We start from the raw sequence: 12,880 nt of genomic DNA, 5'->3' as shown, positions 1-12,880 counted from the left end.
GCCTGCCAATGCAGGAAACACAAGAAACTCAGGTTTGATTCCTTGGCTGGGAAGATCCCCTGGAGAAGGAAATGGAAACCCACTCCAGTATTCTTGCCTGGAAAATCCCATGGACAGAGGAGCCTGGCGGGCTACAGTCCATGGGGTCACAAAGAATCAGACATGACTGAGCGACTGAACATGCACACGTTGAGATGATAAGCTATACTATTGATCACCCTTTAAAGCGCCAGTGGATAAGTTGATGTGGCTTTTGAACACAATTTGTTTATGTGTATGTGTGATCGTTTCACAGGTGCGGCGATCTAAAATAATATATTTTTTGGGGTGGGGAGAACTCAACTGTTCTTACTATATGTATTGTCTGTCGCTTTGTGTCTAAAGTAGCATTTTAAAAACATTCATGAATTTATATTCTGGCAGTAAGTACAAGGGAAAGAAAAGTTCCCTGTTAATAAACTCTAAGCAGTCCATCTCCAGGGACCTTCTGGGAGGCCAGCTGGATCAGACTTCAGAAAATGTTTCTGTGGATAAATATTACCCGAAGTTTTGGAAGTGTCGGATCGTTCACATACGAACCTGTTAGGGGTTTATTGATGGAGATCAGTTGTCCTTCTCTGTACATTATAATGTCGTTTTCCAAAACAGGAGCACCGTACTGGACCAACACAGAAAAGATGGAAAAACGGCTACATGCGGTCCCAGCAGCCAACACTGTCAAGTTCCGCTGTCCAGCTGGGGGGAATCCAACACCAACCATGAGGTGGCTGAAAAACGGGAAGGAATTTAAGCAGGAGCATCGCATTGGAGGCTATAAGGTAGAATGAAGCTTGTAAAATGCTTACATTTTTAAAAATACTTAATACCATTACTTAAATTTTTATTTCTTCATTTTTTAAGTAGTCAATAAAAGTTAGCAGGAAATAATAGAAAGAATATTCTCTTTTTTAAAAAAATCAGTAATTATCATAATTGATCGTTACCACGTTTGATATTTTAAAAAAGTTACCCCAGACTTGCATGTGATTTTAAAGCATAATCCCCATTTGTGTTGTTCTTTATATGAAGAGAGTTTAATAAAAGAAGGGTCGAAAGTTGAGAGTCTGTTTTCTATATGTTTTATGGTCTGTAAAACTAAAATTGGAGCAGAATTTGAGAAGTACAGTTGCCCTGTTTGAGCAGGATTGTGTGAATAGTGGATGGACTTGGATGAGAGACGGGGGTATGAAATATTACTTATTAAGAGAGAATGCTTCCAAGATGACAGAGGCAATCTCCCTGTCCTCCATCCTCAAGGGTTCTGAACAGCCCAGTACAGGAGGTGGTGAAATACTCATCACTCCCTGGAGAGGTTGAAATGGATAACGTGTCCCCCAAGATACCCCTTCAGGCCTTTGTTCATCCATTCATCAGATGTTGATCCAGTGCCCTTTGTGGCAGGCACCGTCCTAGGCTCTGGGCAAAACACAGCCTTTAGCTCATCAGGGTTCCTTGTCCAGCAGGAAGGCAGATAAATATCTGGCCATCAGGACACTGATATGGGTGAAATTAGAGGAGTGTATTGTCCTGTGGATGTTCAGTGGTGATGGCTCCTTGAGACACTAAGGTAAAGGTGATCAGGAAAAGATTCTGGACCAAGCTAGAAGGAAGATTGTCTCAGAAAGAGTGATACAGAATCTCCAGATCATTTAGCCTGGGAAGGGAGAGCTTTGTGAATTTAGTATGTGAGGAAGACTTCAGAAACTTTACTGTGAAATTCTTTGGTCCATTTGGAACATGAGTGGGTGCATCAGTTACCATTGCTGCGTAACAAATTACCCCGAGACCTGGTAGCTTTAACAACAACATTTATCCATTCACAGCTTCCATGGGTCAGGAATCCAGGTATGGCTTTGCTGGGCTTCTGTCTCAAGGCTTCTCATGGGACTGTAATTACGGTTTCAGTTAGGGCTGGGATCTTATCTGAAGGATCAACAGGGAAGAATCTGCTTCCAGAGTCACTCATGTGGTTGTTGTCAGGGTTTAGTTCCTTGCAGGTTGTTGGACTAGGGCCTCAGTTCCTCACTGGCCGTGGGCTGGAGGCCACCCTTAGATCTTTGCCATGTGGGCCTCTCTGTAGGGCAGCTCACAGCATGGCAGCTGGCCTCCTGAGGGAGAATAGACAAGACGGAGGAGGGCATGAGGAAGACCGAGGTCACAGCCTTTGTAACCTAATCGTGGACGAGCCATTCTACCACTGATGGCTGTTTTCTGCATTAAGCAAGTCACCAAGGGAGGTGATGACTGAGGGCATGAATATCAGGAGACATGAGCATCACGGGACCATTGGAGAAACCTGCGCAGTGGGTAATACGGAGTGTGCACAGCCAGGTCCTTATCACGTGGGAGAGGATTTCTTGGTGGGAGCAGGTGGTACCTAGGAGGACTCTCCCTGGTGCACCCCTCACCTGTGTTAACACACCAGCATCACTCTGGATGACGCTCAAGTCCCCGTGTCACCACTTCTGTGGTCAGGTAGAGCTTCTCTCCACCCAAAGAGCCCCGGAGCCCTTTCCTGGAATACCATGCCCAGTGACTCATCTCGAAAGGGGGTTAGTATTTTCATCTCTAAGAGTTTATGGCTTTTAACACTGAAAGATGACTTTCTAGAAGCCAAAAGCCCAGAGGATAATTGGGAAAGCCTACGAGTGCATTTCTAAGTGTGTGTGTGGGCAGTTTATGTGTGAAGTGCATCAACTGGAAGGTGGATGCCTTTGAAGTTGTGGAGTGGACACACTCCATTTGTCCTCCACAACTTGCTCTTTGGGGGAAGCGGTAGCAGAAGGGCGGTTTGCCTCTTTGTTCTGTCCTTAGACGGGCACAGTGAGGTTGGAGTTGGCTTTTTTTTTTTTTTTTAAAAGGAATGAACAGACACAGATTTCATTAGGCAGTGCTGGTTGTAAAGAAAGGGTTAAACCACTAAAATTGGGCCCCTGGGCTTGTTCTTGGGCTTCCCAGCTGACACTAGTGGTAAAGACTTCATCTGCAATGCAGGAGACTCGGGTTCAATCCCTGGGTCGAGAAGATCTCCCGAAGGAGGGCCCAGTCCAGTATTCTTGCTTGGTGTATTCCATGGACAAAGGATGGGCTTTGTAACCTGGTGGGCTACAGTCCATGGGGTCACAAAGCATTGGACGTGACTTAGTGACTGACCACAGACACACACAGGCTTGTTCTTACCACTAGACGTTCTCTGGAAATATAATGGATGCAGTTCCAATTATTATTAAAAATTTTTTTTTTCTTTCAAAGCATTTATTAGATTTGTTACCATATCACTTCTGTTTTATGTTCTGGTTTTTTGGCTGCATATCATGTGGGATCATAGCTCCTCAACCAGGAATCGAACCTTCATCCCCTGCATTGGAAGGCGAAGTCTTAACCACTGGACCACCAGGGAATGGTGGTCCTCAATGATTTATTTAAATATAGCTTAAGTATCAGAAAGGTTGTCAAAATCCTGGTGGTTAGCTCATTTCCTTCCCGGGAGATATGAGTACAAAGGGTCGATGAGCCTCTAGAAATTCCTGCTCTCAAAATAAACAGGACCAACATCATTATTCTGCCTGAGGAGTTTTTTTGCAAGTCTGAATTAGTGATTATAAACATGCTGGAAGACTGAGGGTGCCTGATGAGGAAGCGCTGCTTGATTTTCACCGGGTGCAGTTCAGTTTTGATTATTGATGACAACATCCCGCTAAATGAAGAGCAGCTATGTTCTAAAAGCAAAATGAGCAACCTTTAGCCTCTTCTTGTAGAGGCAGAGGTGACCCAAGTATTTTGGCTGTTTGATGTTGGCGTCATTTCTGGAGTGAAAGAGGAGTGGAATTTGAGTGTATGGGGACGAAAGTCTGAAATCTGTTCTGCTTTTCTACAAAAAGGGCAAAAGGGAGCGAGTACCACACCTTTGGGTTTCCCAGGTGTCTCAGTGGTAAAGAATCCATCTGCTAATGCAGGAGACCCAGGTTTGATCCTTGGGTCGGGAAGATTCCCTGGAGAAGGAAATCGCAACTGGCTCCAGTATTCTTGCCTGGGAAATCTCATGGACAGAGGAGCCTGGCAACAGGGCAACAGTTATTGGGGTCACAAAAGAATCGGACAAGACTTAACGACTAAAACAACAACTACGCCATCATCTTTGGAACGTGGGGTGCTGGCTGGCTCTGTTGAGGGTACATCTCTTGCCCGGATGGGTTTTCTCCTTGGAGAAAGGGGCCGGGACAGTAGACTTTGGCCTCGGAGATTGCCCCGTCATTGCAAGGGTAGTCAGCCTGGATTCACTAAGGGGTTTTCACAACAGTTGTGGCATTGGTCATGAGTTCTAGAAAATACTGGGCACTCTTAGAAATTCCATTGAGCTTCATGGGCTTCTGGGACTTGAAAAGACAGAGCTCTCTCATCTCTGGGAAAATGTAGTTCCCTAAAGCCTAAGCCTTGCTAATGATATGTTAGACCCACCCCATGTCTGCGGTCCCCAGGTTGTGAAGTCACTAAAGGTCACAGAGGCTGACCTTCCCCTGAGGACTGTTCCCACTGGTCTGAGCTCCAGACTCATGGGGCTGAACAGGGCAGAGTGGGGAGCAGGGTCATGATGGTGGTCTTTCCCTCTGATATTCTTTTTGTTACCTACATGCACTTGTAAAGAATTGCACCTCTGGAATTTCTCTGGCAGTCCATTGGCTAAGACTTCGCCTTCCAGTGCAGAGGGTGTGGGTTTGAATCCTGGTTGGGGAACTAAGATCCCACATACCTCATCTAAATGACCCCTCCTCTCATTCCCATCCATTAGTTCTTTTATTTAATGAAGAAGCGAAGTGTCAACTTTTCTAAGACCTCTTTTTCTAGAAAGCGACTTGAAGTTTTCTGCAAACGAAATTGTGTTACTTCTGTGATTTTTTTTTTTCCCCCTCCTTCATAAATCTCATTCCATAAACCATGGCTGTTCGCCAGTGGCTCAGCTGTCTGTCTCGCTCTTTCCAGCTGTTGATGGGTCAGGTGCTTTGGCCCTGGGCTACTGTGTTATGCCTATGTGCCCACTGAAGGGAAAAGGAGCACAAAAAACCAAAGCAAAGTCAAAGAAAATTATGAAACAGGACAGAAAGCTCATTTTAATTAAAATAGTGAAACTCCTTGGTATTCTGTGCTTCAGTCTTATTTATCAAAGAACTCATGCTGAGCCATTCTTAGGTGATTAAGAGTCAGATTATTGTTTTTCTTAGTATGTGGGCAAAGGCTGGTTGGATGTTATTAATTTATTTATAATGACCAAGCATGACTTGCAACAAAACCATATCTCCCTAATGGTGCTGATGCCTGGGCCTTTTCAACGTCAGTTAAAAAGTTGGCTAGGCTCTGTACTTCACCTGTCCTTAAGGTGGGAAATTGGGATAGAAAATCTCCCATGTTTGATCCTTTCCAGCCCTAAAACTTGTGATTTAGTAGCATAGCCATGATGTAGCATCAGGCATTTTTCATGTTAAATAACTGCACAAATTTTTAAAAATGAGATTGCTTTTTAAAAAATATGTAATTAATTAATTTGGCTGAGCTGGGTCTTCGCTGTGGCACATGGGATCTTTGTTGCGGCATGTGAGATGTAGTTCCCCAACCAGATATCGAATACCTGGACCTCCTGCCTTGGAAGCGTGGAGTCTTAGCCATTGGACCACCAGGGAAGTCCCAGGAGATTGCTTTTAAGGCTAGATATTTAGTAGGGCTCTGGACAGTTTTCACAATTAAATGTAGAAAAACGAGAAGATGGCTGAGATTAATAGGCCATCTCCATTCCTAATTCATTCCTAGGTAATGATTTAGGCATAGAGGAGAAAAACATTCTTGAAAACCATCTTTCAAGCCACCAACTGCATAAGACCCATGGAGAGACCATGGGGTAAATCTCTCGCTCAACATGACCATGGAATTGGCACAAGAGTCCATGGCATCCAAGAGGTTAGAATTTCCACAGAACCACTTGGCAGAGAGAAGCATTGTACAGCATAGACTATTAGTTTCCAAGTATATTTCAGGTCCAAGAAAAGACAACTAAAAAAAAATCATTTTCTTAAAATCATAACTGAGCTGGTTGTTTCGATGGGTAGATTAGCTTTACATTTTCTAGGTTATTAAATGTTATGCTTAACCCCAAAGTATGTTTATTTGGAAAAGTCACGACTAATGTGACTTTGTAATATATTTATATACTTTGTTGAGCTTTTTTTTCAAATAAGACGTTTCTGCTTTCATCTCAGATCAGGCCGTCTGTGATGAGAAGCAGGTGTAGTTGGTATCTGCTGGCATGTGTGGTCTGTTCACTTGTGTCTTGACTGTTCTGGGTGCCTCTTGTGTGCGTCGTACTCTGGCCCAAAGAGGTGAGCTGTTCTGCCCCTTTTACAGATGAGGCTTGTCACATGGCTCCTAGATGGCAGAGCTGCCATTTGGATCCAGGCAATTTTTGCTCCAAAGTTCATGCTCTTATTAAACTGCTTTTTTCAAACATGGTTCCATGTTTTGTTAAAAATAAAATAAAATAAAAAATAAAAACCACTGTTACGATAAATGAAAAACAGAGATGGTAATAACTTCCCTGGAGCACATAAATACCAGATGAATCAAGGCATACTGTTGAGAGCAAAGCCGTGGCTTGGGGGTGCTTGGGGGATGATATGATGCTGTTCTTCCAGTTTCCATGACCTGGGAGTTTTTTTGTTTTTTTTTTTTTTTGGTGCGTGTGTGGTAAAACTTGTCATTTCTTTTCCATAACTTTTTCATCCCTTAGAATAGAAACTCTGTATCCATTAAGTATTAATTCCCTGTTCCTCCTTTCCCCCGGCCCTGGTAACTTCTCATCTATTTTCTATTTCTGAATTCGCCTGTCTAGGTATCTCATATAAGTGGAATCATAGGAAATTTGTCCTTTCGTGTCTGGTTTATTTCACTTCATGTGTTCAAGGTTCATCCATGTTGTAGCATGAATCATAACTTCATTCTTATACAAGGATGGCTGGATAATATTCCATTATATGGATAAGACCACGTTTTGTTTATTCATTCATCTGTTAATGGGCACTTGGGTTATTTCCACCTTTTGGCCTCTGTTGACGCTGCTGCTGTGAACATCACGGTACTAGTGTCTGTTCGAGCCTTTGCTTTGGATTCCTTTGGGTGTATACCTGGGAATGGAATGGCTGGGTTATATGGTGATTCTGTGTTTAGCTTTTTAAGGAGGGCCTTGAAATTTTTAAAGAGTTAAGTTCAAAAGGCAGTGGATACCCCATTGGCAGTCTGGCCCCAGAGCACCTTTCTGGGCATTTTTAGGGAATAGATGTCTAAGAGAACAGGCTTGCATTTTATATTCCCTTCCTGTCTCCTCCGAAGAGATCCATTGCTTGCTGAGTAGAGGGAAGCGTTTCTGCCACAGGTCCTAGAAGATCAGCGCTCACCCAGCCCTGTTCTCTGGACACCACCTGAAAAGCAAACTTGGTGTTTAAGCATTAAACAGGTGTTTGCTTCCACGTCTGCCCAGTGACAGGCAGCAGTACGTGTCCCAGCCCTCGGCACAGGTAAGCTCAGTTCGTATATAAACATCCCAGAGAGATGATTTGAAATACCCCAGGAACCAGCTGAAAATGGGAGTCTGGCAAGGGATAGTAGGATTTTGTGCATCCTAATGACAGCTGGCCTCTGTTGAATTACAGTTCATGGGGCACCTTATGACGGCCAGAGTTAAAAGGGAGGGCTGTCCTTCTCTATAATTTGAACCCATTTGAACCCTGATACTAGTGGAAGGAAGTTGTGAGAATATTTACCGTCATATGGACACTGCATTCCTTGACTTGGCACAGAGTTCAACTTTCCATCCAGCTTCTGGGTGTTTATTCTGCTTGTTATTGAACACCTGGGTATTTAGAAATGTCCAGAGGTTTTTGCAATGTGAAGGCAAACATCCAGGTGACAACTGGATCTTTGACCTTTCACCCAGGTTTTTGGTCTCTGACCAACTCAATGGACATTCCTGGTTGTCAGCTGCAGGCTAGGGGTTTAACAGGCAACTCGGAGGCTTTAGGTAACCAAGGAATTTCGGGGGAAAAAACAAACAAACCTGTCTGGGCCACCTTTTTTCTTTGCATGACAGGGTATGGAATGTTTGTGAGTCTAGTTTTTGGATGGCAAGTCAGAGAGTGTAGGCTGTTAGCTTAGTCGACTTGGTTCCAGTATTGCAATGTTATTTTTAAAAGTCTTTAGTGAACATCAGCTTTGAAACCCCACGCTCTCTCCTTTTGTTCCTTGGCAGATGAAAAATACTGATGAATTCCACAAAGATTTAGCCACAGGCAGGAATGAAAAGAAGGAATTGTGCATGTACTGGTTGATGCAGGATTTCGATTCTCCTGGGCTCTTGAGGTCGGTCTTGCAAGAGAGCTACACATGCAGTGAATCTGCCGCAGAGCAACTCCTCACCTAGAGTTTTCGTTCACATTTTCTGTTGTCTGCATGGGGGATTTATGTTTAAATTTTAAAAGTGAGAATGAGAGAAGTATAAACACTTTTAATTCCATTACTTTAATTATATTATATATATATATATTATATATTGCTAACAATTTAGTATATTTTCTTTCTTATTTTACCTTGCATATAAGTCATGCTTACAGATTCAGGCCTATATGCACCTAGAAGGGTGTGTGTGGTAAGTGTGTGTTTGTATTTTTTACAAAAGGGAATCATAAATAGACATTTGCATTCAGGCTACTTGTTTTCGTTCATCAATAACTATTAATGATATTTTACCAGCACTGGACAAAAGAATGCTTCATATTTTTTAGTGACTGTATGCTAGTCTTCTGGAATAAACTACTCATTCTGAATGAGCCTGCTCCTCATGGGTTCCAAGTTTTTTTTTTTTTGTTACAAGCTGTGCTTGAAGCAGTGATCTTGTTCATGTGCTTTGGAGTAATTCTGCTCTTTTTTGTGTAGACAAGGTTTCTAGAAGTGGAATTAAGTAAGTCCCCCCCAAAAATGTCTGTTTTAATAGGTATGAGTAAATTATTTTACAGAAATATTTTTCTCAACTTCCATTCCTATTATGAGTCTGTTTCCCTCCACCCTCACCAAGTATTCAATGACACTGATCTTTCTAATTTTTGTTAATCAACTGGTGAGTAACCGTGTCTCATCATTGTTTTAATTTGCATTTCCCTGCTCCTTAATGAGGTTAACATCTTTTCATATGTTTATTAGATGTTCACATTCCTCTTCTGGGAATGCAAAGATAGTTTATGTGCATTTGACCTAATTGGCAGAAACGCTGGAGCATTCAAAACCTGGGGAATTGAGAAAAACATGTTGAAGATAACATCTTATACATTTTTGTAGTTTCTTTAGGTTTACCCAGATTCTTGGTATGGAAATGGTGTGTTTCATGGCCTTTTAGCTAAGATCAAGTTTAATACGGTGGCTTCCCTGGTGGCTCAGTGGTACAGAATCTGCCTGCCAATATGGGAGATGCAGGTTTGATCTCTGGGTTGAGAAGATCCCCTGGAGGAGGAAATGGTAGCCTGCTCCAGTGTTCTTGCCTGAAAAATTCCTTGGACAGAGAAGCCTGGTGGGTTACTGTCCCTGGGGTCGCAGAGAGTTGGACATGACTAAGTGACTGAGGATATTGTTTAAAAAACACAGAAACCTTTCCGCCTCTTCCCTATTTTTGTAGAGTTACTGTTTATAGTCTCTTGGCTTGTCATTAAGCAGCTAATAGTTAATGGTAGGATGTCCTCTACAAAAGTGTCAAATTGTCTCCATGTTGGTGGTTTCCAAGGGCATCCATTTGGAAAATGCCACAGCTCATAAAATTTGGGATTGGTGGCAAGTCAAGGAATCAAATATTGGAGCCATGGTGTAAGAAAATAAATATTAGCAGCGTCGTATGGGGTAATATTGATTGAGTACCAAGGTCTCTGAAAGGGCAGAAACACCCTGTTTGGTAAATGTGTTTCTCATTGTGAAAGCTTTTATAAATGTTAACTTATTAACATTATTGTCATGCATCTCTAGGAAGTAAATATCCACGGGAGAACATGCCCTTGTGGAGGGATCTTACGTGTACTGCCACAGCCCCGACGAAAGATTGCGGCTGACCATATGCCCAGGGGTTTAAAAAAAAAAAGAAAAAAGCGGTGGCCTGCCGAGCTGCATATGCCAAGATTTAACGTCTGGGCTGAGGCAGACCGTGCCCTCTGCACAGTCCAGGTTCAGCTCCATTTGGAATCCACTCTGTGCCAAATCTGGGTCCAGGCACAAGAAAGACATTGACAGTTTGGACGGGGTCCAGAGACAGGCACTAGCCATGATTAAGGGCTTAGGCCCATGACATTTGAGCGGGGGCTCAAAGAACTGAATATTTACAGCAGGGCTAAACGCTGGATTACGTGGCTTGGTGACGTCAGGGCCTGAGTTTACCCTCCACGTGACCAGTTCCTCAGAGGCCAGGCGAGTCCCATTCCTGATATTCCTGAGAGTTGGGGGAGAGGGAGGGTCTCACTGTGGGCTCATCTGGCCTAAGTTAAATCAAGCACTTTCCATGCGCGGAGCCTGTAGCCGCAGGGGAGTCCCTGAGGCCCAGGATTTCAGTAGAGCATTCTCCTCGCACTGGAAATTTTAGCATCCACATCTTGTCCTCTTTCTGAGCATCCATTAAATACATACTTCAAAGAAGGTGCTTATCCCTCCTAAGAGGAGACATAGCCTCTTGTTCTGGGTCTCCCAAAAGCCTGTGGTCCAGCCAAGGGCAGAAAATGTATCTTCTCCCAACACAAAGAATGGACTGTCTCCTGTCTCTATTGTGGCTCTGATGCCTGCAAGTTCATTTACTGCCAGACTTCTTGCCTGTGACGGTGAGACCAGCGCCCCCTCACCAGCTCTAGGACCTTAGTTAGCCCTCCATGGTTGTACAGGGGGAGTCGTCTTCAGGCAGTAGCTGAAACAAAGTGACTGCTCAGAACTCAGTCTTGATGCAGGGCTTGTAGTCTGTTAAGAAGTAGAGTCCAGCGTTCGCCCCATGATGCTTCCTAAGACTGTTAGTGATGACCAGCCATCCTGTTTTTGGGCTCAGCATCGGTCACTGCACTCTGCAGGGGTGGCTTGTGCTGAACTCACAGGCTGACATGAAGAGGGTTGAGCTACAGCGTGTTCGTCTAATCTCTTACCTCTGTTGGCTCTGCTTTTCGAAGTGGACAGCTGCTCTGCCCTCCTGTTTTGTATAATGGAGCGTTCACGAGATGATTTTCTTTCTTCTCTAATTTAGTTCCTTGAATCACTCATGTGCTTGCAGAGGCTCTGGTGGTATTATCGGTTTTTATGTGATTAAGGCAGAAAACACTTGCCGCGCTCAGGGAATCATTCAGAAGGTCAGTTGGAATTCCTGAAACGATAGTTAACATGAGTAGGTCCCGGCTTTTTATTTTTTCTTTCTACTTCTCCAGAATGCCTTGTCCAAAATGCCTTTAAAGAAGGATATGGATTTGGAGAGAACTGTTAAAGCTGTGAGCCTGAACAATGCAATCTGCATTTTGTTCTAAATATGGGGGGAAATATCATAGTTGCTTGAAAACCTGAGTCTACTGAAATGTTTTAAAAGCAAAGTGGGGACGTTAGAATCTAGCCTGTTTGCATCTTGACAGAACTAGGGTAAGAATCACAGTAACTTATTTTCTCACTTGCTGCCTATCTTTGAAAAGTCTCAAGGATTTTGTAAACAGATGGATACACACCTTAAGTTGCCTAAGGATTCATTGCTCCCATATTTGGAATTCTGAGTATATATCTGAGGGGCATGTAGCATCTTATCCAGTGATGGGGCAGGGCGCAGACCTAAGTATCCACTGAAACTTTTGATGTCCCAATAGCATCTCAGGGCCACATGGCAAGTGCTGGGAGGCCTTCAAACCAGAAGGCTCCAGGAACAGAAACAGTAGCTGCCTCGTGGGTTCCTTGGAGGAGTTAAGGTTAAACTTGCTGAGGTTGAAAGGAGTGCTCAGGGAAATATTGGGTTACCATAAAGTTCGTTCGGGTTTTCCTGTGACAGCTTTCGGAGTGAACGTTTTGGCCAGCCTAATACCTGGTATCCAGTGTGTGTTCACATTCCTGGCATTGGCTCTGTGTGGGTCCTTGGTGCCATAGAGTCTCAGGGTTCCCAGTGGATGACCAGTCTGAGGCTTACCTGCCCAGGAACAGTGACACCTGGGGGCTAGTGATGTGTCCCTTGGCCACTTGGCAGCTTCCAGAGGAGCCCTCAAGCCCACGACATGACCGACCTCCTCCACACGCTCTTGTATCTGAACATGTCAGTGCGGGCTTGCCAGGCGTTCACTGTGATGATACCTATGGATTTCCTTTGTCACCAGTCTGAGTCCTTATTAGGAGGAAACTTCAGAATTCAGATGATTCTTCTTTACCATCCTTGTCTCTCTCAACTTCTTCTCAAATCACGAAAGCACAGCACCCGGTATTCTGTACTAAACGTGTCCAGTAACTGCCTTTCCTCTTTGCAGGTACGAAACCAGCATTGGAGCCTTATTATGGAAAGCGTGGTCCCATCTGACAAAGGAAATTACACCTGCGTGGTGGAGAACGATTACGGGTCCATCAATCATACATACCACCTCGACGTTGTTGGTGAGTTTACCTCTCCCCGAGTGCCAGCCGTGTGCCATCCTGCTGCAGCTTGACTCATTTGAAGTTGGGAAAGTGAGCCTTGTTTCTCCCTGTGCTTTCAGGAGAGTTGGTTTGTTTTCACTCTTTCTAAATACAGGCTGTCATTTGAGAAGGATGCTTCTGTCATCTGACAGTG

General features: G+C 43.8%; 1 protein-coding gene across 4 annotated transcripts in view; it reads left to right on the top strand.

Annotated features, from left to right (window-relative positions):
• FGFR2 (fibroblast growth factor receptor 2) overlaps positions 1–12,880 on the top strand; it is a 105,369-nt gene that overhangs the window by 38,556 nt on the left and 53,933 nt on the right. For all 4 annotated transcript variants that reach the window (XM_061162790.1, XM_061162793.1, XM_061162791.1 and 1 more), the window contains 2 exons: positions 649–818; positions 12,582–12,705. In XM_061162790.1, coding sequence (XP_061018773.1) covers positions 649–818; positions 12,582–12,705 — 294 coding nt within the window. The remainder of the gene's footprint in view (positions 1–648; positions 819–12,581; positions 12,706–12,880) is intronic.

Source organism: Dama dama, chromosome 15, assembly GCF_033118175.1.
Source record: "Dama dama isolate Ldn47 chromosome 15, ASM3311817v1, whole genome shotgun sequence".
Lineage (NCBI taxonomy): Eukaryota > Metazoa > Chordata > Mammalia > Artiodactyla > Cervidae > Dama > Dama dama.
Note: the sequence above shows the minus strand (reverse complement) of the source record. Positions and strands in the feature narration are given on the sequence as shown.